General features: G+C 49.1%; 2 protein-coding genes across 3 annotated transcripts; one reads left to right on the top strand and one right to left on the bottom strand.

Annotated features, from left to right (window-relative positions):
* The first annotated feature begins 59 nt into the window (after positions 1-59).
* Mtnap1 (mitochondrial nucleoid associated protein 1) lies at positions 60-10607 on the top strand. 2 transcript variants are annotated; one of them, XM_021175801.3, is made up of 5 exons: positions 60-551; positions 3786-5233; positions 7727-7831; positions 8410-8517; positions 10465-10607. In XM_021175801.3, exons 2-5 carry the CDS (start codon positions 3793-3795, stop codon positions 10485-10487), a joined length of 1677 nt encoding a protein of 558 aa, XP_021031460.1. In that variant the 5' UTR covers positions 60-551; positions 3786-3792; the 3' UTR covers positions 10488-10607. The 2 variants fall into 2 exon arrangements, with proteins under 2 accessions (XP_021031460.1, XP_021031461.1); XM_021175802.3 differs by lacking the exon at positions 7727-7831.
* A 4119-nt stretch (positions 10608-14726) lies between these two features.
* Positions 14727-25631, bottom strand: Cpsf4l (cleavage and polyadenylation specific factor 4 like). The gene is made up of 7 exons (XM_029483951.2): positions 25465-25631; positions 22878-23030; positions 19688-19783; positions 18830-18923; positions 18418-18457; positions 16170-16316; positions 14727-14810 (listed from the first exon to the last, which is right to left on the bottom strand). Exons 2-6 carry the CDS (start codon positions 23026-23028, stop codon positions 16170-16172), a joined length of 528 nt encoding a protein of 175 aa, XP_029339811.2. The 5' UTR covers positions 23029-23030; positions 25465-25631; the 3' UTR covers positions 14727-14810.
* Between the last annotated feature and the right edge of the window lie 354 nt (positions 25632-25985).

The raw sequence follows: 25985 nt of genomic DNA, 5'->3' as shown, positions 1-25985 counted from the left end.
GGAAGAGGCGGGTCCCGGAGGAAGGACCGACCGGGAACTTCCAGGACCCCCGTTTAGGTGTCCGGGGCATCCGCCTGTTCAAAAACAAAACGAGACACGCCGTAAAAGTCAAGCCAGATTTTAGATAAATTATATTATTTGACGATCATTGATACTTGTCTCTGCGTTAAGCCTCTCTAAGTTGAAAATCTTAAAAAGAACCGGACGAGCTCCATCAGGCACAGACGCGGACGGCCACAGGCTCAGGGGTCCTCTGGTTGGGAAGGTGTTGGTGGGCTCCGGGTTCTAAGAGTGTGCGGCGTGGAACTTCGCGTCTCCGAACGATGCGGAGCCCGTTCCGTGGAGTAGCTAAGGGCTGGGCTATTTTTCCGCGGCCTTTGTTGCAGGTCAAGAGAGGAGTACGGAACAGGCGGACAGGAATAACGGAGTTCTAGCCCGGACCGGGAAGGGCCACGCCCACCTGCTGGAAGAGGCCGGACGGAGAGGTGTAGGGGAGACCGGCAGGCGTGGGAACGCGGCGGTGTGGACGGAGCTGCCTCGCGGCGGGCGAGGTGAGCTTGATCAGTGGCGAACCGCGAGGTCCCTGCCCTCCGTGAGTTGCGCGCACCTGTCATCCCCATTCTTGGGAGGAGAAGCTGCAAGAGCAGGAAGTCAGAGTCATCCTCGACTGTGTAACAAGTTCGAAGCCAGCCTGGGCTACTTGAGACCTTGTCTCCCATTTGATCTCACCACCACCACCAGAATACGTGTACTCTAAAACTTGAGGAAGTCTTAACTTTGGTTGTCAGAAGCATTCCCTTTTCTCTGTCAGGAGCATAATCCAGTTATTTGTCTAGGACTCATTACTATCAGCTCCCCACCTAGCTCTGATCGTCTTACACAAACTGATGTTCAGAGTTTCTGCCAAACGTGAACAGTGATCCACAAGCGTATGGGGTCTTTAGGAGAGTCGACAAGAGGTCAGGCAGGAAAATGAAACCCTTGTTAAAGTGTAGGGTGTAGGGTCTGGTGTAGTAATGCACGCCTTTCAATCCCATTACTCAGGAGACAGAGGCAAGCTGATCTATGTGAGTTCAAGGCCATCCTGGTCTACCTAGTGAGAGTTCCAGGGAAGACAAGGCTACCAAGTAAGACCCCATCATCTCAAAAAAAAGTCTACTGTTAAAACAGGAAAGTCCAACCCGTACACGCCTTTAATCCCAACACTTGGGAGGCAGAGGCAGGCGGATCTCTTGAGGTCAAGGCCAGCCTGGTCTACAGAGTGAGTTCCAGGATAGCCAGGGCTATACAGAGAAACCCTGTCTCCAAAACAAAACAAAAAAACTGGAAAGCCCATGTATTGGCTTTGTCGTGTGCGTTTTACAAAACAGTCTGTCCTTTCCCTTCAGTGCGGCAAAGTGTTCTCACTAACAGAAGACTTATTGTGCACTCTGTGGGAAACAGTTTGGGTTTGCCTTTTATGAACGATAAAGTAATGGTTGCTTTAAACAAATGGATTTTTATCTTGTAAAGTGGTTTCAGACTCAGGGTTTTGGGGGTTTGTTTGTTTTTGTTTTTTAATCTATTTACTGGCCAGGAGGTATTTTCAGTCACGGTATTAAATAGTTATAGTAAACATGTTTATTCGTTCAACAGATGTCACATACCAGCTTCAGTGTTAGAGGTGTGTGTGTCTGTGTGTGTTGATGGAGAGACAATCTCCCTGTGTAGCCCAGGCTGACATTAAACTACCTTAGCTTCCGCAGAGCATTCAGGGGTACACAATATGCTTTGTGGGAGTAGATTTTGAGAATGGAGTCATCCCCAGGAGAGATGGTTCCTGGCCTTTGGAATTTTAAAGATGTAGTAATAGCTCACAGCCGGGCTTTGTAATTCAAACTTCTCCTTTCCCAACTCCAAAGAATAACAAGAGATACATAGTGTGTAATGTAAATTTTGATTTTTGTTTGTTTGTTTGTTTGTTTTTTGAGACAGGTTTTCTCTGTGTAGCCCTGGCTGTCCTGGAACTCACTCTGTAGACCAGGCTGGCCTTGAACTCAGAAATTCCCCTGCCTCTGCCTCCCAAGTGCCGGGATCAAAGGCGTGCGCCACCACACCCGGCTTGAAAGTATTTTTGCCCGATACATATTTATCAAAAACTCCAAACTAATTGATAATGCACAATTTTATACATATGAATAATCAATTATATTACAATTTATAACTTAAATAATGGAGATCATACCCATCTGTTCATTGGTTTTGTTTTGTTTTTTGTTGTTTTTTTTTGTTTTTTCTAGACAGGGTTTCTCTGTGTAGCCCTGGCTGTCCTGGAACTCACTCTGTAGACCAGGCTGGCCTCGAACTCAGAAATCCGCCTGCCTCTGCCTCCCGAGTGCTGGGATTAAAGGCGTGCGCCACCACGCTGGGCTCATTGTTATTTGTGTGTGTGTGTTGCTATATTAATCTGAGCAGAGATTCAGATTCATTTCTCCTGAATTAGGGGAAACCCTCCTGTATGTATGTATGTATGTATGTATTTGGGAGACAGGATCTCATAAATCTTAGGCTAGTCTACTGACCTGGCCATCCTGGCTCTACTTCAGGGTGCTGGAACTGTGATGTCTACCATAGCACAGTATTAGGTTTTATGCAGTGCTGGGGATGGAACCCAGGTCTTCCTGCTTGCCAGGCAGACACTCAGCCCACTGAGCCACATCCCCAGCTGATAGAGTTTTCCTGAGTCCTTACACCCCAGTGAATCTTGCTTGTGTAACTTTAGAAACTGTTCAAACCAGTTTTTGCACCCCCCATGGATGTCATACTTCCTTGTTCCAGCCTTAAAGAACAGGGTCAAGAAGAGCGGGTGTGATTTAGTGAAGAATTCCTGAAAATGGGAGGGGCTCTGAGGGAGGAATGCCCACCTGAGGGACCCCTTTCACCTTTTTACTAAGTGTATGTCTATGTGCCTGCATGAGTTTGTTATATATGTGCACACAGTGTCCCAGCAGGTCAGAGGACACCAGACTCCCCCAAAAGGAGAATTATAGGTGGTCATTGTTAGGTCTCAAACCCAGGACAAATGGTGCCTATTTAACGTGTCATAATGGACCTGGCCTCCTTGTTTCCCAGCATCCCTCATTCCCTACCAGTTACAAGGTATGGCTGGTATACCCTGCCCCCTAGCCTGAGCTTCTCTCAGCTGCCCTTTCCCAAGGAATCCATCCATTTTGTGAAAGGCAGGCCCTTTTGTCTCTGCCTTTCACTCCTGTGGCTCTGCCTTTTCCCCTCCCCTACTCTTCCCACATGACCCAGGCTCACATCCACTCTGGACTCTCCCAAATGTCTTTGCCTCTGTTTATGCGCTCCCTTTTAAAGACCCTAAGTAGATTTTTTTTTCTTTTTTCTTAATCTTTAAGGTTTTGTTTTGTTTTAATTTTGTTTTTTAACAATTTGATTAAACTCGTGTAGCCTCCACTTGACATAAATAACAAAGTCAAGTTCTGGCTGACATTTTCAATGTCTTTTCCTCTAACTAAGCATTAACTTACTAGATGTTAAGTCTTTTGGTTTTGTGTTGCTTTGTTTTTTTGTTTTTTGTTTGGGTTGTTAATGCTTTTTTTTTTTTTTTTTTTTTTTTTTTGAGATGGTCAGGTCTCTGTACTGGAACTCACTATGTAGATAAGACTGCATAGTGAATCTGAGGCCAGCCTGGGCCTATCTTAAGCAGAGCAAACAAAAGTTAAAAATCCATGCTGTTGACTGTTACTCTGTGTTGCTCATCAGCTCCCACCTTTACCTTCCAGGAAGAGCATGGGAGCAGCCGAGCCCCGGATGGAAGTGTGTCCTTATTGTAAGAAGCCGTTTAAGCGTTTAAAATCCCACTTGCCACACTGTAAAATGAGAGGACCGTCCAAATCTGCTGATCAAAACGTTTCTCAGTCCAAGCCAGCTGTACTTGTTCAAAAAGAGAAGAGGCCTAGCAGAGACTTGACCAGAGCTAAAGAGAAGGAGCTAGAGGTAGACCATCCGAAAAGAGCTGTGAAAGCGGAAACCAGCAGGGCATCGTGGACAGCTGCAGCCTCTCCGCTTCCAGAGGGGAGCTTGGGAAGCGTGCGGATAACAAGAGCAGAAGGAAAAAACAAAGATCAAAACCAGTTCTCCTCCCAAGCACTTGGCCAGGCCAAGCCAGAGGTGACTCTGCAGAGAGTCACAACCCCTTGGTCTCCTGCGTCAGATGCCACCTCTCCTAAGAGAGCACTCACCCAAGATGTGTCTGAGTCCAAGGGAAGTCCGTGTCCCTCAGAGACAGAAGCGCCTTCACTGGTCAGCTCAGTGGAGCCTTTCCTTACTAATCAAGATAGAAAATGTTCATCAACTCAGCCTTATGCTAAACCAGCCATTTCTGTCAGGCTCAAGTTAGGCACAGTTGACCCCCAAAGACAGAAGCTTCGGGTAAAATTATTAGATGTGCCTCTTAGTGATTGTCATTCTCCAAAGAGTGGCAGCCACGGGGTTCAGAGAGAAGCACCCTCAGTGTTGAGCAGGGAGAAAGGTTCCCAAGACGGAGGCCACCTCTTGGGAGTCCCTGCCCACCCTGGTAACACCAAGACCCAGAAGTCAGAATCACTCCTCTTGGGCCTTCACACTGGCCTGCTGGGTAAAGCACAGGTCAGAGAGCATCAGGAACTTGGCCTTGGCATGGAATTGAGCCAGAGCAAGGGAAATACTGAGAACAGGATGTCTGTCACCAAGGTACAGGAAGGGGCTGGCTTGGGCCAAGGTGGTAAGGACCCCATTACAGCCACAAAGGCAAAGCCACATGCCGCCCTCGAACTTAGGAATGTGTTCATGCCGGAGTCAGGGAATGAGAGCCTCACCTCTCCGACTGTGACATCTACTCCAGAAGAGAAGGCCCAATTCTGTGGCCAAAGCCATGTCCCTGCCATAACACTGTCAGTGGGAAGTGTGAGAGATGTTCTGGAACCCACATCTTTCTGCCAGCCCCACACGGCCCAGGCAGGACACTGCCTAATGTCTTACTCAGCTCAGTATCCCGTTCCTGAAACCTTCGTTGGGCATGTTGCTGCTGTTACCTCAGGGGCTCCTCCCAGGTCCGTGGGACTGGAGTGGTTTCCAGAACTCTATCCTGCTTATGTTGGACTAGGGGTGCTGCCAAGGAGGCCTCAGCCTTGGAGCTTAGCAGCTCAGATCCCTCCTCTTCCCACTTTGCAGGGCAGGAGCGTCTCGAAAGGTAAGAGAGCATATTTACAAGGGCCGCCCTGCCCGACCAGAGTGCTCTGCCTTTGAAATAAGGGTCAGAATTAGTCACTTTGCTTCAGGTAACTAATTCTCGCCCACACAGTCTACCCCACATTTGACTTGATTGATGGAAGAGAAGTCTTGGTCCAGAGTCAATTTTAATGTTCCTTCTCCCTTCTCCTCCATGAGAGTTGAAGGTTAGACTGGGACAGGCTGCTAATTCAGATAGCAGTTGACTGTCTAGACTGGAGAGAGGCATAGCAGGAATTCAGTGGGTAAGTCACACATGCTGGTGCATGCCTAGGCAGGTGGATCTTTGAGTTCAGGGCCAGCCTGGTCTACAGAGCGAGTTTCAGGATAACCAATGCTGCATAGTCTTGGGGGAAAGGAAGAAAGGAAGGAAAGAAACCCAACGGGTAGGGCTCTAAGGGATGAGTGGCAGGCAGGGAAGCAAGGCCTGTGGGTGCAGAGAGTATGTCCTCAGCTCAGATTTCCTCTGTGTAAGTGCCTCTGAAGCTGTACCTGGAAGTGAGCCCACCTTGGCCAACTAGAGAGACGCTAAGTCAGGGTGCCGCAGGGTTCCCTGCACCCCAAGACTCTGGGCCAAAGGGGGCAGTTTTCTTGAGGTTACACCTTGTGTTTTGAAGTGAGCTACAGGCTTTATGGTTTATCTTTTAAAAACAAACAAATAAAAAAAAACAACTTAATTTCAAGTATGTCTATTAGGGTATAAATATTGAAGACAGACGTAGACTGTGCCGTGCCTGTGGAGGCCGGAAGAGGGCATCAGGTCCTTGGTGCCGGAGTTAGAGGTGGTTGAAAGCTGCTGGATGTAGGTGCTGGGGACTGAACCCAGGTCCTCTGGAAGAGCGGTCAGTGTACAGTCTTCACCACTGCAGCTAGCTCTCCACTGTTTGTTTTGAAGAGACTTTGACCTTGCATGAGTGTGGACTGTATAATTCATTAGAAACCAGTGGGGTTTGGGGGTTTTTTTGGTTGGTTGGTTTTTAAGATTTTTGTTTTATTGTATTTTCAAGATAGGGTTTCTCAGTGCATCCAGCCCTGGCTGTCCCTGACTTGCTTTGAAGACCAGGCTGGCCTTGAGCTCACAGAGATTGCCCTGCCTCAGCCTCCCAAGTGCTGGGATTAAAAGCATGTGCTACCATGCCTGGCTAGGAAGGCTGTTGGTTGGTTGGTTGGTTTGTCTGTTTAATGTAAATATGTGTAAATGGAAGTTCGTGTGCAGTGTGCACCAAAGCATGCAGTTGCCCATGGAAACCAGAAAGGGGTCCAATCCCCAGGAACCACGGTTTTAAAGTAGTCGTAAGTCACCACATGAGTTTTGGGAACCAAACCTGAGCCCTCTGCAAAAGTACCGCGTGCTCTTAACTACTGAGCCCTCTGTCCGTGCCCCAACGTGCTCTTTTCCATTGTTGTATAATATTATCATTTGAGCATTTTTATACCCACAGCAGCTTTCACCACACCTGCTCACCCCGTCCATCTTAATTTATCCTGTATCTGACAAACCAAAAACATCTTAATTTATCCTGTATCTGACAAACCAAAAAGACCAGAAAACCGTGGGCAGGAAAGATGAGCTGTCTGGCTTGAACACGCACGGAGAAATCCGTGGAAAAGAACCCCTCAGCTCGTTTTCTGACTCCTTTTGTTATTCATGTGGCAGAATAAATGGGAAGGTTCTGAGGAGACCTGGGGGGGGGGGTGTCTATGGTAAATAGAGATGACTGTGAGAGGGAAGCAGAGGTATTTCCAGTGCACTCCAGAAGGCAGCACCTCGAATGCTGGCGTGGGTCTCAGCAGTCCTGGGAAGAAGGGTGACACCCCAAGCCCAGTCACTGGTGGGTGGGTCGAAGTCAAAACAGGCATGCTTTCAAACAAACAAACAGTCTTTAGAATATGTTGGCAGGGTTCATCTGACAAATTCATGTGAAAAATGATTTAGGGGCTATGGATGCAGCTCAGTGGTAAGGACATGTGGACATGGGGTTTTAGCATATATGATGCTGGACTCAGGCGACAGTGGGGCAGGGGGTAGAGAACAGAAGAGGTTCTGTATTTGGTTCTGGGTTTGGGGTCCAAGATTATATATATGTAGATGGTCCAGATGTATTTCAGTTCAGAATCTAAAGGTTTTGGTCCACGAATTTCAGGCTATTCAACCTGTAGTAAAAAGTCATGCTTCGCCCTAAGTTCACAGCAGCAAACCGAGGGTTAGCCAGGCCTGGGCACACACAGGGGCAGGCAGAGCAGTCACCCGTGCAAGGCCTCTGTCAGTAAGAGCTTTGGCCTGAGGCAGACTTGACTTCCTGGTGTAGTTTAACTGCAGCCCTGTGAGGTGCTCATTGATCCACCTGTCGGGCGTGCTTTTCCTGAGGCCCGGTCTGAAGGATGTGCGCCTGCCTGCTGGGGGGAGGGATGGTTCTAGATCAACTGTCACAGTGACTTCTGTTTGGAACCGTAGTTCCTTGGTGGGGACGAAGTTCGGCTGATAGCAGGAGTCTGGAACCCCTGGCGCTTACAACTTCCAGCCTCCCTCTAATGAGACTCTTGGGAGCTGTGCACAAAGGTGAGGACGGTGTTACTGGCTCTTGGTTCTCTTGCTGGCTCCAGGCCTGTGGAGAGGGTTCTCAGCTGTAGGCTGTTTAACCAAGGCAGAAGAAAAGAGGAGCGGCTGTCATTCTGTCTGGTTCCATTTTGGAATCAGGCATCAGTAGTCAGAACCCCAGAGCTGGCAGAGCAGCAGCTCCTGTTTATTAATTATGCAGCTTTCACTTCAAACCCACCCTGTCACACATCCCCAGCCATCCCTCCCCTTTCCTTCCCTCCCCTCCCTCCCCACAGTGATCAATGAAGGCAGTAGTTAACCAAGCCTATTTCTCTCCATCACTCGAGTTTAACCCAGCTCCCAGTGTGGGAACAAGTGGTCTGAACTTAGTCAAATCCTTCACAGCTTAGTCCTGCTGTCTATTGAATTAACATGTTGCCTATGGAAAGGTAAAAGTATATCTATAGTTTGAATAGGGCAGTCTTACATAGGTATCTAAGTTCTGTGAGTTAGAGCTAGCAGGGCGACTGAATAATGTGTATCTACTGGGCCCCAGCCCCGCTGCTAACCTTGTATGTGCCTTGCCTCTATTTGCACAGGGTGGGTGCAGTGCAACACCACCATAAAGAAGAGTGGTGTCGGTGGCCTCACGATGCTCTTTGCTGGCTACTTTATCCTGTGCTGTAACTGGAGCTTCAAGCATCTGAGTAAGCCTCGTAACCAGTAGCTTTAGTGACTAGTCGCCGCCCCTTGGGCTCTGGAGGTCAGCTGTCACTGGGGCTCTGTGGAGTCCATTAAAGGTCTTTGCAAGATCTGACTTATGTTTACATGATCTTTCTCACTGCCCAATAGTGATGTCGGTGGTGGACTGTAGGGCTTGGCTTTGTTTGTTTTCCCTACTTTAAACTATTCCCTGCTAGGAGGAAGGGGTCCCCCTTAGTGCCTTAGAACCCCTTTTTCACAGTGGAACAGAAGGGCTTTATGCTGTGAGAGAGAGCAGGAGAAAGAACAGTCCTGTGCTTAAGACACAGCAGCTTCATTCTTTTGATCTTTGGGTCTCCCTATGCAGGCTAGGCTAGACCTACACTCAACGCTCCTGCCCTGGCCTCTGGCCCTTAGCTCTCATTCCTTCCTCAGACTGTAAGCTAGGATGGCAGGCCTATGCCACCAAACCTGGCTAGACTCTGGCTACTTTTTACATTTTTTAATTCATTAGTTTTTACTTTACATGTGTATGAGTGTTTTGCCTGCATGTATGTCTGTATACCAAGTATGTGCCCAGTGTCCATGGAGACCAGAAAAGGGCATCAGATCCCCTGGAATGGAGTTACAGCTTTTAGCTGCCTTGTACGTGCTGGGAACCCAACAGGACCTCTGGAAGATCCACCAAGTGCTTTTAACTGCTGAGCCATCTCTCCAACCCCTGAGTCTGACTTCCTTCATCCAGACATGATAGCGCATGCCTATAATCCCATCATTCAATAGGTTGAGGCAGGAGGGTACAGAATTAAAAGCCAGTTTGGGGTACATGATACCCTGCCTTCAAAAACCAAACCATGGCACCTGTGTAATTATGGTTAGGCTCATACAAAATCTTAACCTGGAGGAAAGTGCCCAGATTTCTTTTCCCATAATTCAAGATAACTTTTGTTCATTTAAGTAATATAAAAACAGGTCTGGAGCTGGAGAGATGGCTCAGTTATTCAGAGCACTTGTGGCTCTTACACGGGGTCCAGGTTCAGATCCTAGCATCCATGTGGCAGCTCACAGCATGAATAACTCCAGTGCCAGGGAATCCAACACCCTCTTGTGCCTTCACCAAGCACCAGGCTTGCATGTGGTGCACGCACAGACAATACACACAAAACTCCTATTTAATAAGTCCCTTAATGTTTAAAAAAGAAGAGACCCTTACAGTTTAAAAAGAAAAAAGCTCATAGTTCATAGGAGACTACCCCAAAAAGTTTAATATTTTTCTATAAATTAAGAGGTAGCAGGAGAGCTGGGTGGTGGTGGCGCACACCTTCAATCCCAGCACTTGGGAGGCAGAGGCAGGCAGATTTCTGAGTTTGAGGTGAGCCTGGTCTACAGAGAACAGATCTTCCAGGACAGCCAGGGCTACACAGAGAAACCGGCTGAACCATTCTGAGGAGCTCTTGGCTCCTGCTGTTTGGTAGCAGTCATGCAGACACAATGTGTTTGTGTTGAGACAGGGTCTGACTGTCCGAGCTTGAGCTGGAGTACTGCTGCCATTAAGCACCTGACTTGGGTGTTCTGGTTTGGTTTTGTTTTGTTTTGTTTTTTAATCTCTAAAGATGGAAGCTGAATGTTCTTAGGCCCAAGAAGATTTCTAAGTTTATGAAACAAAAAATATTTTAGGGGCTGGTGAGATGGCTCAGTGGGTAAGAGCACCCGACTGCTCTTCCGAAGGTCCAGAGTTCAAATCCCAGCAACCACATGGTGGCTCACAACCATCCGTAACGAGATCTGGCGCCCTCTTCTGGAGTGTCTGAAGACAGCTACAGTGTACTTACATATAATAAATTTTTAAAAAAAAAAAATATTTTAAAAAGTGATTTATCTAAGTAAAAGATAGAAATAGCCAGTAAGCTGTGCCCTTCCTGGTCCTCATGTTTGTCTCTGTTTGTCCCAAGAGCTGCAGCGCTGGCGTAAGTAATGGCGAGCATGTCCGGGAGCCACAGAGAGCGACAGAGACAACCGAGAGCAGAAGAAACACTTTACATTTGTACCAGGTCACAAAGGGTGCAAATAATAAAACTGCTGAAGTCACACTTTTCTTCCTTTTCTTCTTCTTCTTCTTCTTTTTAAGCGGGAGGACAATTTTATTAGCGTTTCAGAGGAGAAATGGGGCAGGCGGGCTGTAAGCCTGGGCAGCTGCTGCAAGGGTGAAGAGTAGAGCTGTCACACTTGGTCTGGCTTTTGTTTTTAAGGCAGGCTTACACTATGTAGCCCTGGCTGGCCCACAGAGATCCCCCTGCAGAGGGCTGGGATTAAAGGTGCTGGCCACTAGGCTGAGTGTAAGCCATGCTTCCACAACACCCGTTCCTCACTGAAGCGAGCCAGGGCAGGAACTGATACAGAGGCCCTGGAGGGAGCTGCTTACAGCCTTGCTTTCCATCGCTTGCTCCGCCTGCTTTCTCCTTAAACCAGGGACACCGCCCACCGTGGGCTATCATCAGTCTCTGATCAAGAAAATGCCCTACAGGTTTGTCCACAGCCTGATCTTAGGGAGGTATTTTCTCAACTAAGATTCCCTCATCTCTGAAGACTCTAAGGTGTCAGGTTGACAAAACTATCCAGCACAAAACACCTTTTTTTTCTCAAATGCTCTGTGCAGTAGTTGAGAAGCCACCACCCTGACACCTCTTATATGTAAATACAGAGGTAGCCCTCAGGGAAAGCTTTGTTGCCTGGGTGACCGTGGTTTACTGTGGCAGGTGGGATTCTGGTTAGATGTGGCAATAGTTTAATGGCCCATCATGCCCTGAAGGGTGTCATCTCACCAGGGTTAGGACCAAGGCAGGAGCCTGTGTCAGTAATAGGAACTCACCTGATATGATGACATAAACCTCAAATCACAACACTCAAGTGTGTAGAAAACTGGGTTTTTTTTTCCAATAACACAAAGCATTTAACTATTAAAAAAAATAAATGGGGGCTAGAGAGATGGCTCAGCACTCGTTGCTCTTGTGGTGGACCTGGGTTGGATTTCCAGCACCCACATGGCAGCTCACAACCATCTGTAACTCCAGTTCCAGGAAATGTGACATTCTTTTCTGACCTCCAAGGGCAGGCCCCAGGTGTGCACATACATGCAGACAAAAACACACATACACAAAATACAAAAATAAGCAGATTTAGGGTAGGGTTTGACTCCCCAGGACACACATGGTGGAGGGACAGAACCAATCCCACACGCTATTCTCGGACCGCCACTAAAATGTGGTATGCATGTGCACACATACAGTGAATCAGAGCCTGGGGGTGTAGCTCAGAGCCTCGCATTTCCCTAGCATCCATGAGGCCCTGGGTATGATCCCCAGCATCAAGAAAATCAACACCGGCCAGGCGTGGTGGCGCACACCTTTAATCCCAGCACTTGGGAGGCAGAGGCAGGCGAATTTCTGAGTTCGAGGCCAGCCTGGTCTACAAAGTGAGTTACAGGACAGCCAGGGATACACAGAGGAAACCCTGTGTCTACCCCCCTCCTCCCCCCCCCCAAAGAAAAGAAAACACCAACTCTTTGAGCCAGGCACAGTGAAACACACCAGTTATCCCAGCACGGGATGATGCTGAGGTGGGAAGATCCCAAGTTCATGGCCAGCCTTAGTAACATAGTAAGCACTTGTCTCACAAGCTGTTTAAAGATTAATGTAGCTCAGTGTAAGAGTCCCTGGGTTTGGTTCCCTCGCATCACAGAAATAACTACAATGGAACTGGATATGTGACCATCACTTGGGAATTAGAGACAAGGTCACCATTGGCAACTGACTGAAGTTGAGGACAGCCTCGGCTACATGAGAACCCTGTATCAAGAAAGCCAAATGTATTTAACATGTTATTCATAGTCTATCTTAGAGTTAATGAGAAAATCATATGTCACCATTCTTCATGAAAGGTTAAAATAAATAAATAAGACAGCTGAGCGGATCATCCCCTCTTCCTCAGACAAGTGGCTGGTCACACTACCAGGCAGGTGGTTTATGTTCCCTGAGCTTCCTCACTGAACTCTTTTTTTTTTTTTTTTTTTTTTTATAATTTTATTTATTCATTTATTATATGTAAGTACACTGTAGCTGTCCTCAGACACTCCAGAAGAGGGAGCCAGATCTCGTTAAGGATGGTTGTGAGCCACCATGTGGTTGCTGGGATCTGAACTCCTGACCTTCGGAAGAGCATTCGGGTGCTCTTACCCACTGAGCCATCTTACCAGCCCCTCACTGAACTCTTAAGTGGGGCCGACTTGATCCTCCCTGCAAAGCTGTGTGGCTGGTCAGTCCAAGAAGGGAGGCCTGGGGGCTGGAGAGATGACTCAGCGGTTAAGAGCACTGACTGCTCTTCCCAAGGTCCTGAGTTCCAATCCCAGCAACCACAGGGTGGCTCACAACCATCTGTAATGAGATCTGACGCCCTCTTCTGGTGTGTCTGAAGACAGCTTCACTTATGTATAATAGTAAATAAATCCTAAGATACTATGACCAAGGTCGCTTATCGGAGAAAGAACTTAAGGGGACTTCCAGGTGAGTCCATGACCATCATGGTGGGTGGGGGTTACGACAGCAGACAGGCAGCCACGGCTGGGAGCTCCCATCTTGAGACACCACTGGGCAGAGAGAGGCAGAGGATTGAATCCTACTGACACTTCCTCCACCAAGGCCACGCCTCCTAGTCCTTTTCAAACATTTCCACAAACTAGGACAACCAGGCATTCAAATACATGAGCCTACGAGGGCTGGTCTCATCCAGCCCACTGCAGGGACTCATTAGGTCCTACAGCCGTCCACACTTGGACCAGGTAAGATTTGGGTGCACGCTGGTGCCAGGTGTCCTACAGGTTTGCTGTATGTACTAGGTCACTCTACTGTAGGACAGCCCTGTGGTGTGGCTGCTTGTGTTCTAGCATGAGGAAGCAGGCTAGGGGAGGCAGTTTTCCTACATAGCCAAGATTTAACGTGGCTTAGGGTAGATTGAAGTGGTATCGGAACCAGCTACCCAGCCCCCTGAGCCTGTCTTGTACATCACCTCAGCAAAGCCCTCAGGCTGAAGGAGACCAGACAACCACGCTCCACCTGTTCCTTCTGCGGGCTGCCCTTTTCTATCCTCTTTTTGTCTTTTGAGACAGGGTTTCTCTGTGTATCCTTGGCTGTCCTGAAACTCACTCTGCAGACCAGGCTGGCCTTAAACTCAGAGATCTGCCTCCGAAGTGTTGGGACTAACTAAAGGCATACACCACTCCTGCCTGGTCTTTTTCTGTAATCTTATAAAAGGTCCACTTAACTGCCCACTCCTTCCCAGGGGATTAAGTAGCATTGTGTCTGCTTTGTCATGGGATAGGCTACTGGCCTGGTCACCACCTTACCTCAGGAGGATAAGCCTTTTCCGTGTGCCTACTGCCTAATCCCCCATGGGGTTTAATCTTCAGTGTCAGCTTGGCTGCAGTGACCTAGGAGATACACCTCGGTGTGTTTGTGAGGCTTAGCTGGGTGGAGAAGACAGGCCACGGATAGGTGAACCATCTCTATGTACTGTGATCCCAGACTGAATTTTAAAAGAAAAACCAAGAAGGAAGCTGTCCGTTTTCTTTTTCTGTGCTTCCTTGACTGGATTCGATATGACCAGCCAGTTCACACTCCCACCACGGTTTTCCTGTTGTGATAGGCAGTGTCCTCTCAAAGCAGGAGCACAGAACAACCCCCCCCAACCCCCCCCCACCCCCGTGAGTTGGATGTTTCTCACAGCATCAAGAAAAGGAATCAATGCAACTACACAGAACACACAGTATATTCTCAAGTATAAATAAGCTGTACAGGCAAACAGCTGTCAAACTAAAAGCAATCGTTGGATCAGATCGCCCGTTTTCAGGAGCACTTGAGGCCGTAGACCCGGAGCAGTCTGCGGGAGCGTGGGAGCCGAGCATGGGATGTCGACTGACTGACTCTGTAGAGTTCATGGCTTCAAGTGCACTTTGTTCTCCTGGCTCATGAATGGCTCCTCCCTTCCACAGTCAGCTGACCTCGGATCCTGCTGTATGATTGGCATCTCGGGCATGTGCAGGATAAATGGAAATAAGCCAGGTAGAGGAGGCTCTTTCTGCATCCTGCATCTCATTACGGTGATGGCGCTCACTGGACCACTGGGTACAGAATACCCTGGGGAGGCCATGGAGCCAGCTCTTACCTAAGAGAACATCCAGCTCCCTCGCCGCAGGCTAGGTTTTGATGGCTCCAACAGGTACAGCTTACTTCGCTGGCATGGTGGCCTGGGTTTTGAAGATAAAGGAAAAAGCAAGCTTAAAAAAAGGTCATGGTTGGTTTTGTCTTTGGTTTTTGAGACAGTTTCTCTGCCTTCACTGTCCTGGATTTCGTTCTGTAGGCCAGGCTGGCCTCCAACTCACAAAAATCTGCCTGACTCTGCCTCCCAAGTGCTGGGACTAAAGGTGTGTGCGACCACTGCCCGGCTAAGGTCACGCCTTTTCATAAATTCTCAGAAGAAAAGTCCCCACTTGTCCAGAGAACCGCAGGATGGTTTTCTAGAATGTCTTGGCTTCTCCGGCCTCACAGCTCAGGAGGCTGAACCTGGGAGAACCTTGTAAGAACAATGGGTTGAGACCAGCCTGGAAATAATAGCAAGATCTGGACCCAAAAGAGAAGCTTAAGATTCACGTTCGGCTCCCATGTTTCAGAGAAGGTGAAGGTGGCTCTGGACCTGCAAAGGTTCACAGAGTCAAACAGACAAGAAAATAAAAGGGTTCTGCTCTCTCACCTAGCTTTCTGGTGTAATTGCGTTTTCTTTTTGAAACCAGGTCTCACGGAGCGGAGGCTTGCCTCTCTACATAGCCAAGGAGGACTTTCAACGTCCGGACCGCCTGCCTCCAGTTTGAATGCAAACAGGAATCAAGCTCTTAATGCCTGCTAAGCAAGCATTCTACCCATGGAACTATAGCCTGGACCACTGATGATTTGTTTAGTTAAAGAGAAGAAGAAGGGGGCTGGTGAGATGGCTCAGTGGGTAAGAGCACCTGACTGGTCTTCCGAAGGTCCAGAGTTCAAATCCCAGCAACCGCATGGTGGCTCACAACCATCCGAAATGAGATCTGACTCCCTCTTCTGGAGTGTCTGAAGACAGCTACAGTGTACTTACATAAAATAAATAAATCTTTAAAAAAAAAAAAGAGAGAAGAAGAAAAAAATCACAGTTCAGGACAAACTGTGGGCTAACTCATAAAGGTACGGTTTTCATTATTATTATTATTTTACATTTTACTTATTTATCTTGAGATGGGGGTCTCACTATGTAGCCCTAGTGTACATGGAGCTCAGAGATCCACCTGCCTCTGCCTCCTCAGTGCTGGGATCTAAGATATGCACCACCACACTCAGTAGCTCCTTTTTCTTTTGAGACAGAGAGTCTCACTTTGTAGCCCTGTCTGGGCTGCCTGGAGCTCGCTATGTGGAGGCTATGTGCCTCAGACTTGCTCCAGTTCTCCAGACTGCCTGCTGCACGATGGGATTGCAGGCATGTACCCTCCCCACCGACCCCCAATCAGGCCCTGTGTTCTCTCAGTTCACGTCCCTGAACAAGGAAGTGCTCTCCCTGCCCAGTGGGCTCCTTCACCTACCTAAGGTGCAGGGTGTGCCCTTGAGCTGCAGGCCTGAGGCAGGCTCCACCTCCTCTGACCGTGGACCACGGGCTTTGCCTGGAAAGGGGACACCAGAGTGTTGCCAGTAGAAGTTGTTGAATCCCATGGCTGGTTGACAGGCTGTGGCTAGAGTGAAATCAGGAGGAAACCGTGTTACAGAGACACTCTGTATAGACATGACCACCTAAATACCCATAGTTTTAGGAATCTTTGGTTGGGGGGGTTGGGGGGGTTTGTTGGTTTGTTTGTTTTGTTTTTTGACATGAGATTTGTTTTGGGGAAATTGCCTTGTTTTGCTGTTCCCAGAATATCTTTTCTTTTTTAAAAATTTTAATTAGTTCTTTGAGAAATCCTATTCACACAGACATACAATTTTATTTCTGAGACATTATGCCATTTAATCGAGGCTAGCCTCCATCTCCCGGATGTAGCCAAGGCTGGCCTTGACCTGAATCTCCTGCCTCTACCTCCCTCAGTTCTATTTATAATGTTAATTACCCAAGTATGCCTTAGAAGGCGTTACCTGCTCAGTAGAAAGACAGGAGTTTAGCTGGCCTCACATTTCTGCAAGCAGGGGCCTCAGACCTGGAAGCTGTGTCCACTGACCTTCTGGGCAGGACCTTGTGCTCCAAGTGGACATGCAGTATGGTCACAACGTGGGCAAGGAAGCTGGGAAAGCCCAGCTCCATTCATGGCAACTGCTTTCTTTTTTTTTTTTTTTTTTTGGAGGGGGGGGGGGCGTGTTGAGACAGGGTTTCTCTGTGTAGTCCTGGCTGTCCTGGAACTCACTTTGTAGACCAGGCTGGCCTTGAACTCAGAAATCCGCCTGCCTCTGCCTCCCAAGTGCTGGGATTAAAGGCGTGAGCCACCACCGCCCGACTGACAACTGCTTTCATCAGGATCTCTGCTCATCTCATGAGGATGCTCACCTCCAAGATCAGGCCCCACCCAACACTACTGCCCAGAGGAAATACAGCCAGGGACTGAGTTGGTGATCTTAATACATTCAAACCATCATGGGCAATGTATGCATGAGGCTGGTGCTGGTCCAGTAAAGCTGCTAGAACCCTGGAAAGGCCATCCCACACCACAAAACAGTCTTCTCGTTTCCCTGCAACCTCCTAACAGTTTGTTTTCTAACTGAGTATGTATGTATGTGTTTGGGGTTGATATGTGCAAGTAGTGCATGCAGGTGCTCACAATGGTCAGAGGAATCAGATCCCCTGGGTGCTGGGACTAAACTGGGCTTCTGTAAGAGCAGTACCCGCTCTGAACCACTTCTCATGCCCTCCTCGCAGCCTCTTATAAACTGTTCACATCGCCCTAGTTATCGAAAGCCGTTATCCAGGAGTGGTGGCACACACCTTCATCCCAGCACTGGGGAGGCAGAGGCAGGTGGATCTCTGAATTCCAGGCCAGTCTAGTTTACACAGCAAGTGTCCCAGGCCAGCTAGGCCTCAACTAAATCTAAATAGTAAGACGCTTATCTCTAAAAAGAGAGGGGTTGAGAGTGAGGGGAGAAGGAGGGAGGGAGAGCAAGCAAGCATAGAGAGGCTAAGGATGCTCGTGTGTAGCTCTGGAACACCTGCCTGGCTACTGAGGACCCTTGGTTTACTGAGGTGTGGTCCGGAGAGCATGATTAGCCTGCTGAGCCTTGAAGTGAATTCTCACTGATGCGTGGTAACCATGGGGATAAGATGTTTCCCCCTCGGGACCAGGAAAATATATGACTCGTCATAGCTTTCATTCAGAAAGCTGGCTTTGGACCACGTGTCCTGATTTGTCTGTCAGTGAACCCCACTGGTGTGGGATGCCCAGATGGCTCGGTTGGTAAGAGCAGTTAGTTGCAGGGGCGCCTGACGGCCTGAGTTCTACCTTCAGGACCCAGACGGCAGAGAACCAATTGTTCCAAGGTGTCCTCTGACTTGCAGACATTCACGGTGGCAAGTGTGCATGTACATATATACACAAAGAAATAAAAATAACAAGGAAGAAAGGAAAGCATCCCCATGTTACCCAGCTAAAGAAAAGGAAGGAAGGCAGGCCTCTCTGGGTGACCCTTCCAGGTACAGATATCATGGGCTGAGAGAGGCTGAGAGGAGCTACCGCATGCAGGTGCATGGTGAAAGAGTGGGGTCTCCTGAGATAGTATAGCTCGAGAAAGCACAGACAGGTATGGGGGCCAAAAGAGAGAGGCCCTCATGTGAACAGCGGAGCGCTGACTTACCTTCACATTACTGGGATGGAACGGAGGACTCATCTTAGGGCTGAGGGGAGGAGAGGGAGACATAGGAGGGGGGGGCGAGTGTGTGTGTTAGAGTGAGCTCTAGCCTGCTAGCCCTGCTCATTAGCATACTTAACACCAGCCTACTGTTTCTACTCATGTCTAGAACAGCCTGGGAGAGGTAAGCCCCACCCCCACCTGCACCCCTTCCTGAGAGTACATGTTAACAGGGAAGGCTGGAGCCCACTCAGCCAATAGGACCCAGACCTCCAGGGTGGGGCAGCAGCGAAAATCCCTAGGGAGACACTTGCTAGATGACCTCCCACCAAGGGCAAAGGGAATCACGTCAGGATCTAGATCCAGAAGGTAGGGGCCAGCACTCCGGTGGATTGGAGACTAGAAGGATCATACTTACTGCCCAAATTGGCACTTAGGTCCCTTGGGGCAGAAGCCGGTGAAGTAGTTGGGACACAGTACTTGATGAGCATGGCGGTATTTACACAGGGGACCTACTAGACAAAGAGCAAATGGCCGCAAGGGTCTGCTTCACCCAGAGGGAAGAATACATGAATAGCTATGAGGAAAAGCTTAGGCTGTGGCAGGCTCTCCACTGGAGATGGGGTGGGTAAGGGACATTACTGATGTCCCTAAAGCCAGAGAAAGATAGGGGCAGAGACCTTGGCTCAGGTAAGGGCTGGACATGTGGTTCGATGGTAAAGCACAGGTGGGCCATGCTCCAGACCCTGGGTTCCATCCGCAACAATTGCCTTCCTCCAGCATAAAGCGGGTACTGGATGGTGAGCATGCTCAAGCCACTCCCAACCCAGTGCTAAGACGCTCACCCGGAGACCCACGGGACACATGTGATAAGACCCAGAGACCCATGGGAACACAACCTTCTAAGTTTGCAGGGAAGAGAGGGAGACAGGGAAAGGGTGGAACTTAGGTGGCATTCAGCACCTGGGAGCTGTCTCTCTCATGGACTAGACTTTCTACTAGTCTTCTCAGCCGAGGTCCCACATCCACCCGCTGAGAATAGGGTGTGAATCTCACAGCCTTCCCTGGGAAGCCTGTCATGCCGACACCAGGCTGAGTCTCCCAATGTCTCAGATTTCTCCACCGGCATACAAGCCTTGGACCTCAGAAAGGCTTTCCACTGGGGTAGTTATATGGCCCAGTTTCATGGGGAACTTTACTCCTTGTTTGCTGAGCATCTCCATCGGGAACACCCGCATCCCTCTGGGCATCCTATCCCTGTCCCACAAGCTCTCACCTTCCTTGCAGAACCCTTGGTTATACCACGGGCAGTCCTGGAGCTTGGGAACTGGCTTCAAGTGGAGGAACAGGCATTCCTTGTTGCTGCAGTTCCCTGAAAAGCCCATCGGTCTTTTGTCTATAACCAGGTTCACACTTCCACAGCCCCGCCCTGATTTACCTTGACCCTGCCATGGAATCGTCTTCCCCCTGTCACCATCTTTGAAAGGCCTCTAACACTAAAAGGGGAAGTTACCTTCTGGTCATCTATCTCAACTAGAAACACGCTACCATTTCAGAGTCCCAGGAAGGGCAGGGGTGTTTTGCAGGAAGTACCACGGGCAGAGTAGAGGTTCTATTTGGGCCCCAGGGAACCTTTCAGAAGGACTGCGTTAGGGGTGAGCTTGGGCTGGGTTGTGTCTCTGCGGTGAACCAAGCCTTATTCAGCTGCATTTCTACGAGGCAGCAGCCTTGGAGGCACAGGCCGCCTGCAACTGCCAAACAAGGATCTTAAGTTAGATCAGAAGAAGACAGAAGACTGTGATCTGTCCTGTCTCCTTTCACAAAAGGGCTTACTGGCACATCCTAGGCCATCTTAGTGTTTCTGGACTCAAAACTACCAGTCTGTCCTGCTGGGCTGCACATTGCTGTTCCAGCTCTTGGCCAGCAGGTGGCAGCAACACTCCAGCCTGCACTCCCATCTTTTGCACAAGCCTTTACTCCTTTCAGTCCTGACAGTTACTAAATGCTCTTTCCTGCGCTGCCAGGCCTCAACAATGTGTGTGCGTGTGCATGTGCGTGCACATGTGCATGCCCGTGAGTTTGTTGAGCTTATTTACAGAGCATGGGTAAGGTGTTGCTTACAGAAGTTAACGGACTCCAAAACGGAGGGATCTCCACCAAGTCTCAGCCCACCACAGATGGCAACTATGGATAGATGCTGCATCATGGAGTCAACCCCTTTCAGCTGGTCTCCTCGTGTACACTACGCATCTCCCAAGACCACTAGCAGTTCAGTAGTATTTTTAGAATAGACACCGAAGCAGAGCATGGTGGTACATGCCTCTAGAGTCTAATTCCAGCCCTTGGGAGGCAGAAGCTGACAAATCTCTTAAGTTTGAGGGCAGCCTGGTCTGCATAGCAAGTAGGGGTACTGGAGGTGTGACCAAGAAGAATGAGGGATGATACACACACGCATACACATATATTTTAAAGACAACTGCCTCCTAGGTTCCAGGATTAAAGGCATGTACCACCTAGCATATAATTATGCTTTTTGTAATATTAGAGGTATTCACCCACTGTTAAGAGCAAAACCTTAGGGCTGGTGAGATGGCTCAGTGGGTAAGAGCACCCGACTGCTCTTCCGAAGGTTCAGAGTTCAAATCCCAGCAACCACATGGTGGCTTACAACCATCCGTAACGATATCTGGCGCCCTCTTCTGGAGTGTCTGAAGACAGCTACAGTGTACTTACATATAATAAATAAATAAATCTTTAAAAAAAAAAAAAGAGCAAAACCTTAGATTGCAAATCACGATCGTGAGCTTGCACATCTGCGCATAAATTACTTGACTGCAAAAGTGGTCCCATGCAGGACCACATCTGCTCATCAAACCCGGGGACTCGGGGTTGAAAGATTAAAGGGCTATTTCTAAGTGAAAATGCTTTAGGCAGTGACTTACGGGGACCAGCCTCCAGATAAACTTTGTTTATTCTAGAAAGACATTCAAGCACCCTCATGAACTGCCAGAGGTGCTGGCTGGCTGCTGGCTGGCTCCTTGGAGAAGGCAGTCTGGAACGCTGGACTGGGACGAACTTCCCCTGCCCTGAGAAAGACTTTGCCCCTTCAAGGTACCCAGTGTTATGAAATATAATTCACACCCCCATCTGATAAATTTCTCCACAGGTGAAATGAGCCAGTTAGATTTATATTAAACACAGGTTTATCGAGAAGCTGCTCTCAGGTGGGTAAGTTCACTGGAGCCAAGGAAGGAGGCTAGAGAAATCACCATGGGGAGGAGGGAGGGGGAGGAGGGAGGGAGGGGAGGAGGGATGGAATGAAAGGGGTGGTAAGAGTGAGGCCAGGACCTGGCCTCGACAGAAGCTGGAGGAGACCTGACCACACAAGGTAATTTTAGGGCCCAGACTTCTAAACCTTGTGGCTTTATTTACACAGTGACCTTCTCTTTCCAACAAGTGATGCAGGATGCCCCCTTTGGGAGGTACCATGACATTTTCATCTAAAATAAAAGTTATAAAGAGCAGGCGAGTAGGAAGAAGACGGCGGGGGTGGGGGCGGGGAACCAGTGAGCATTCCTGGTGGCAGTACCAAAAGCCTCTCCTTTGGGGAGGCCTGGCCTGGGCCCAACAGGGACTGAGAGGTGCTCCGTTCCAGGCTATTCCTGACAGTCATCTGGGGGTGACTAGCCAGGCCTGGCGTGGGGAACAGGATCCCATTGCTTTCCCTTTGCGGTAACTGTCACTGAGACTAACAGGCCGCAGGCTTGGCACGGGCTTGGCTCTGCAGCCTTTATTTATTTTTATTTCTTGTTTCTTGAAGGATTTTGTGTGTATGTGTCTGGATGTTTTGCTTGCATGTTGTGTGTGCATAATGTGTGTGGCAGGCGAGGGGTCCAGAAGAGGGCATCAGATCAGCCCCGGAACAGGAGTGACAGGCAGTTGGGGGCTGCCTTGTGAGTGCCGGGAACCAAATGCAGGTTCTCTGGAAGAATAACAAGTGCTTGGAACACTGAACCAGCTCTCCGGCTCCTTGTTGGCTTCATTTTGAAACAGGGTTTGGCTGTAGAGCCCTGGATGGCCTGACACTTACTATGGCCTCAAACTCAGAGATCGGCCTGCCTCCTGAGTGCTGGGGCTAAAGGTGTGCACCACCATACTTGAATGCTAACTTTTATTTCCTTTCTTGTTGTTAGACAAGGTCTCCTGTAGTGCAGCCTAACCTTGAACTCCTCTGTAGCTGAGACTGGCCTTGAATCCCTGATTCTCCTGCCTCAGCCTCCCTAGTCCCAAGATTAGAGGGGTGCCCCACCATATCCAGCCTTGGTTGTATTTTCTTAGGGTTCAGAGAAGCAGACAGCTTAGGCTCAGATAAGGCTGGACTTCTGGGGCACACCTGACTACCAGATTCCTTTCCTACCCCACCCTAAAGCCCTCCATCATCCCCTACAAACCAGGAGAGGCATTACCGAACTTGGAGTGGAAATAGCACACGGGCATCTTGCTGACGTCATACTGGTGCAGGAAGTTGCAGCAATCACTCTTACGGCAGAGGCCTCGAAGCCAGTGTTTGCATACCACCAGCTTCTCGCCCTGCTCATGCCGGAGCGGGCACAGCATCCCTGCGGAACGAGACACCTGTTGTAGGCCCCACCTAACTTGCCTGGGGGATTTCGCAGGGCCTGGAAGGCGACTTCTCCTCCTCCTCCTCACCTCTGTCATCTCTAGGTCCCATCACCCAGACACTACCTAGAACAGGCTGGAAGAGGGGTCAGAGGACCACGATGGGCAAGAGGATATCTTAACAGAACCTCCAGGCTGCCTTTCCCTTGCGAGAGTAGTCGCCTTACCGGTACCATGGGCCTACCCAGCCCAGCTCTTGGCATACTGTAAATGCTTGTTGGGTTCATGACTTTCACAGGGAGGGAAATATTCTGGATTTGTTTATTCCTTATTAAATAATAACAATAATAGAGCTGGAGAGATGGCTCAGCGGTTAAGAGCACTGACTGCTCTTCCAGAGGTCCTGAGTTCAATTCCCAGCAACCACATGGTGGCTTACAACCATCTGTAATGGGATCGGACATCCTCTTCTGGGGTGTCTGAAGACAGCTACAGTGTACTCATATAAATAAATCTATGAATTAAAAAATTCTTTTGGGCTGGTGAGATGGCTCAGCACTGACTGCTCTTCCGAAGGTCATGAGTTCAAATCCCACCAACCACATGGTGGCTCACAACCACCCATAATGAGATCTGATGCCCTACTCTGGTGTGTTTGAAGACAGCTACAGTGTACTTATGTATAATAGTAAATTTTTAAAAATTCTTATGAGCCGGGTGTGGTGGTGCACGCCTTTAATCCCAGCACTCGGGAGGCAGAGGCAGGCAGATTTCTGAGTTCGAGGCTAGCCTGGTCTACAGAGTGAGTTCCAGGACAGCCAGAGCTACACAGAGAAACCCTGTCTCAAAAAACCAAAAAAAAAAAAAAAAAAAAAAAAATTCTTATGTGGGTGTGTGTATACATGTATGTACGTGCTTGCGTGCCAGAGCCCTCAGAGATCAGAAGCGCCATCAGATCCCCTAGAACCGCAGACAGTTGTGAGCTGCCAGGTGGCTGCTGGGAACTGAACCAGGGTCCTCTGCAAGAAAAGCAAGTGCCTGTAAATGCTGAGTCATCTCTCTTAGTCTTTGAAACAAGGTCTCGAGTAGCCCAGGCTGGTCTCAAATTCACTATGTTTCCAAGAATGAGCTTGGAATTCTGACCCTTCTGCCTCCAACTTCGAAGTGCTGAGACTACTGGCCTGCATCGCCAGCGGGAGATGACGAGCTTGCTGCAGGCTAGGCAAATGATCTACCCACGCACGGCAGGCCTCCTTGGCGTGAGTTCATGACTTCAAATATTAAGGACAACACAGGCATGAAATGGGTGACTCGAACAGTGGCCAGACACTAGAAACATTACATTTGACCACCTCGGTATCTTCATTCAGGAGACACTGCCACTGGAAGGGAGGGCTATGTCTTAGCAAGGCTTGTTTCCATGCGTGACAAGGACATCCTCTTTGAATGCCCCCTGGCCTGCCTGCATGACTCTCTCTCTCTGTCTCTGTCTCTGTCTCTGTCTGTCTCTCTCTCACACACACACACACACACACACTCCTGGCTGGCCATTCCTTGGGCTCTGGCTTTCCTCAGTAGCAGCTTTCTCTTTGAGCTTTCTCTTTTCACTCAGTCTGTAATGGACCTCGAAGGTTCTGCTTTCCCAGGGCCTGGATGGCCAGTGAGCTCCTTTTCTTCTCATGCAGTCATCCAGAACAGGCTCCAGGTCCTCTCTGCCCCACCCCCTGCCTCCTGACTTATAGGAACAGAATATTAAGGATCTCCAAGGCAGGCCCCTTAAGACTCTCTTCACCTGAATCCATAGCCCGGATTCAGGGGGAATTTTTTTTTTTTAAAGATTTATTTATTTATTATATGTAAGTTCACTGTAGCTATCTTCAGAAACTCCAGAAGAGGGCGCCAGATCTCGTTACGGATGGTTGTGAGCCACCATGTGGTTGCTTGGATTTGAACTCTGGACCTTCGGAAGAGCAGTCGGGTGCTCTTACCCACTGAGCCATCTCACTAGCCCCAGGGGGAATTTAAAACACTACTGTTAGGGGTTATTTATACCACTGTATGTTGCTATTGGAGGAACCTCAAAGTGACCTCCGATCCAGAAAAGAAGACCAGTAGCCAGAGTAGGGTTCAAATCAGAGACTTCTGTCATAAACTAGCTAAGATATGTCGTCGCACAGGTGAGCAGCCTTGAGCAGATAATAATAAGACCGTAGTTAGGAATTGAGTGTGTGAGCCTTGTGTGGTGACCCTCAGCATAATAAAATACAACTTCTGTGGTACCAACTACACTTGGCTACCTTCTTGCTCATGACAGAGGCTGAATCCTATCTAGTCCAGGAGCCAAGCTCACACTACGTCCTAGTCCCCAGCTGAACCCGGCATGGTCCCCACAGCCATTCCTGTCCTGGCCCAGCCCAGGCCTGACTCACTCACCTTTCCCACAGAGCCCTTTAGCGAAGAAGTTGCACACAGCTGAACTGGACTCTGGAGAAAGAAATGGGAGGAGAAGGTGGCGTTCCCAGAGCTGGAGCCTTGCGGCAAGTCCCACCTAAGCCTCCGGGCTTGGAGCTGCGTGGGCCCCGACTACTCTCTCTGGCTGGCTTTGGAGTTTTGTTTGTTGTTTGTCTGTTCCTTTGCCCGTCTGTTTATGCAACTGTCTCACCCTGTAGTTCAGGTTGGCCAGAACTGCCACAATCCTCCTGCCTGCCTCAGCCCCTTGGCGGCCTCAGTCCACCATCAAAACCAGTTGTCATTTGTCTCCCACTGTGGAGGCTGAGTCATCGGGGTACCCTCTTCCGAAACCCTTCCCCCACCGCCCAGAGCCAGTCTCTAAATTCCACTTAAACTCAGCCCAACTCTGAGGCAGGAGGTAAAAGGTTTCAGGGGCACCCAGGGAGCTCTGGCAGCTCGGAAAGTCTGCCTTTCTATCCTGAGCAGTGAATACCCAGAAGCTG

Source organism: Mus caroli, unplaced genomic scaffold (genome assembly GCF_978045245.1).
Source record: "Mus caroli unplaced genomic scaffold, Mus_caroli_1 scaffold_13, whole genome shotgun sequence".
Classification (NCBI taxonomy): domain Eukaryota; kingdom Metazoa; phylum Chordata; class Mammalia; order Rodentia; family Muridae; genus Mus; species Mus caroli.
Note: the sequence above shows the minus strand (reverse complement) of the source record. Positions and strands in the feature narration are given on the sequence as shown.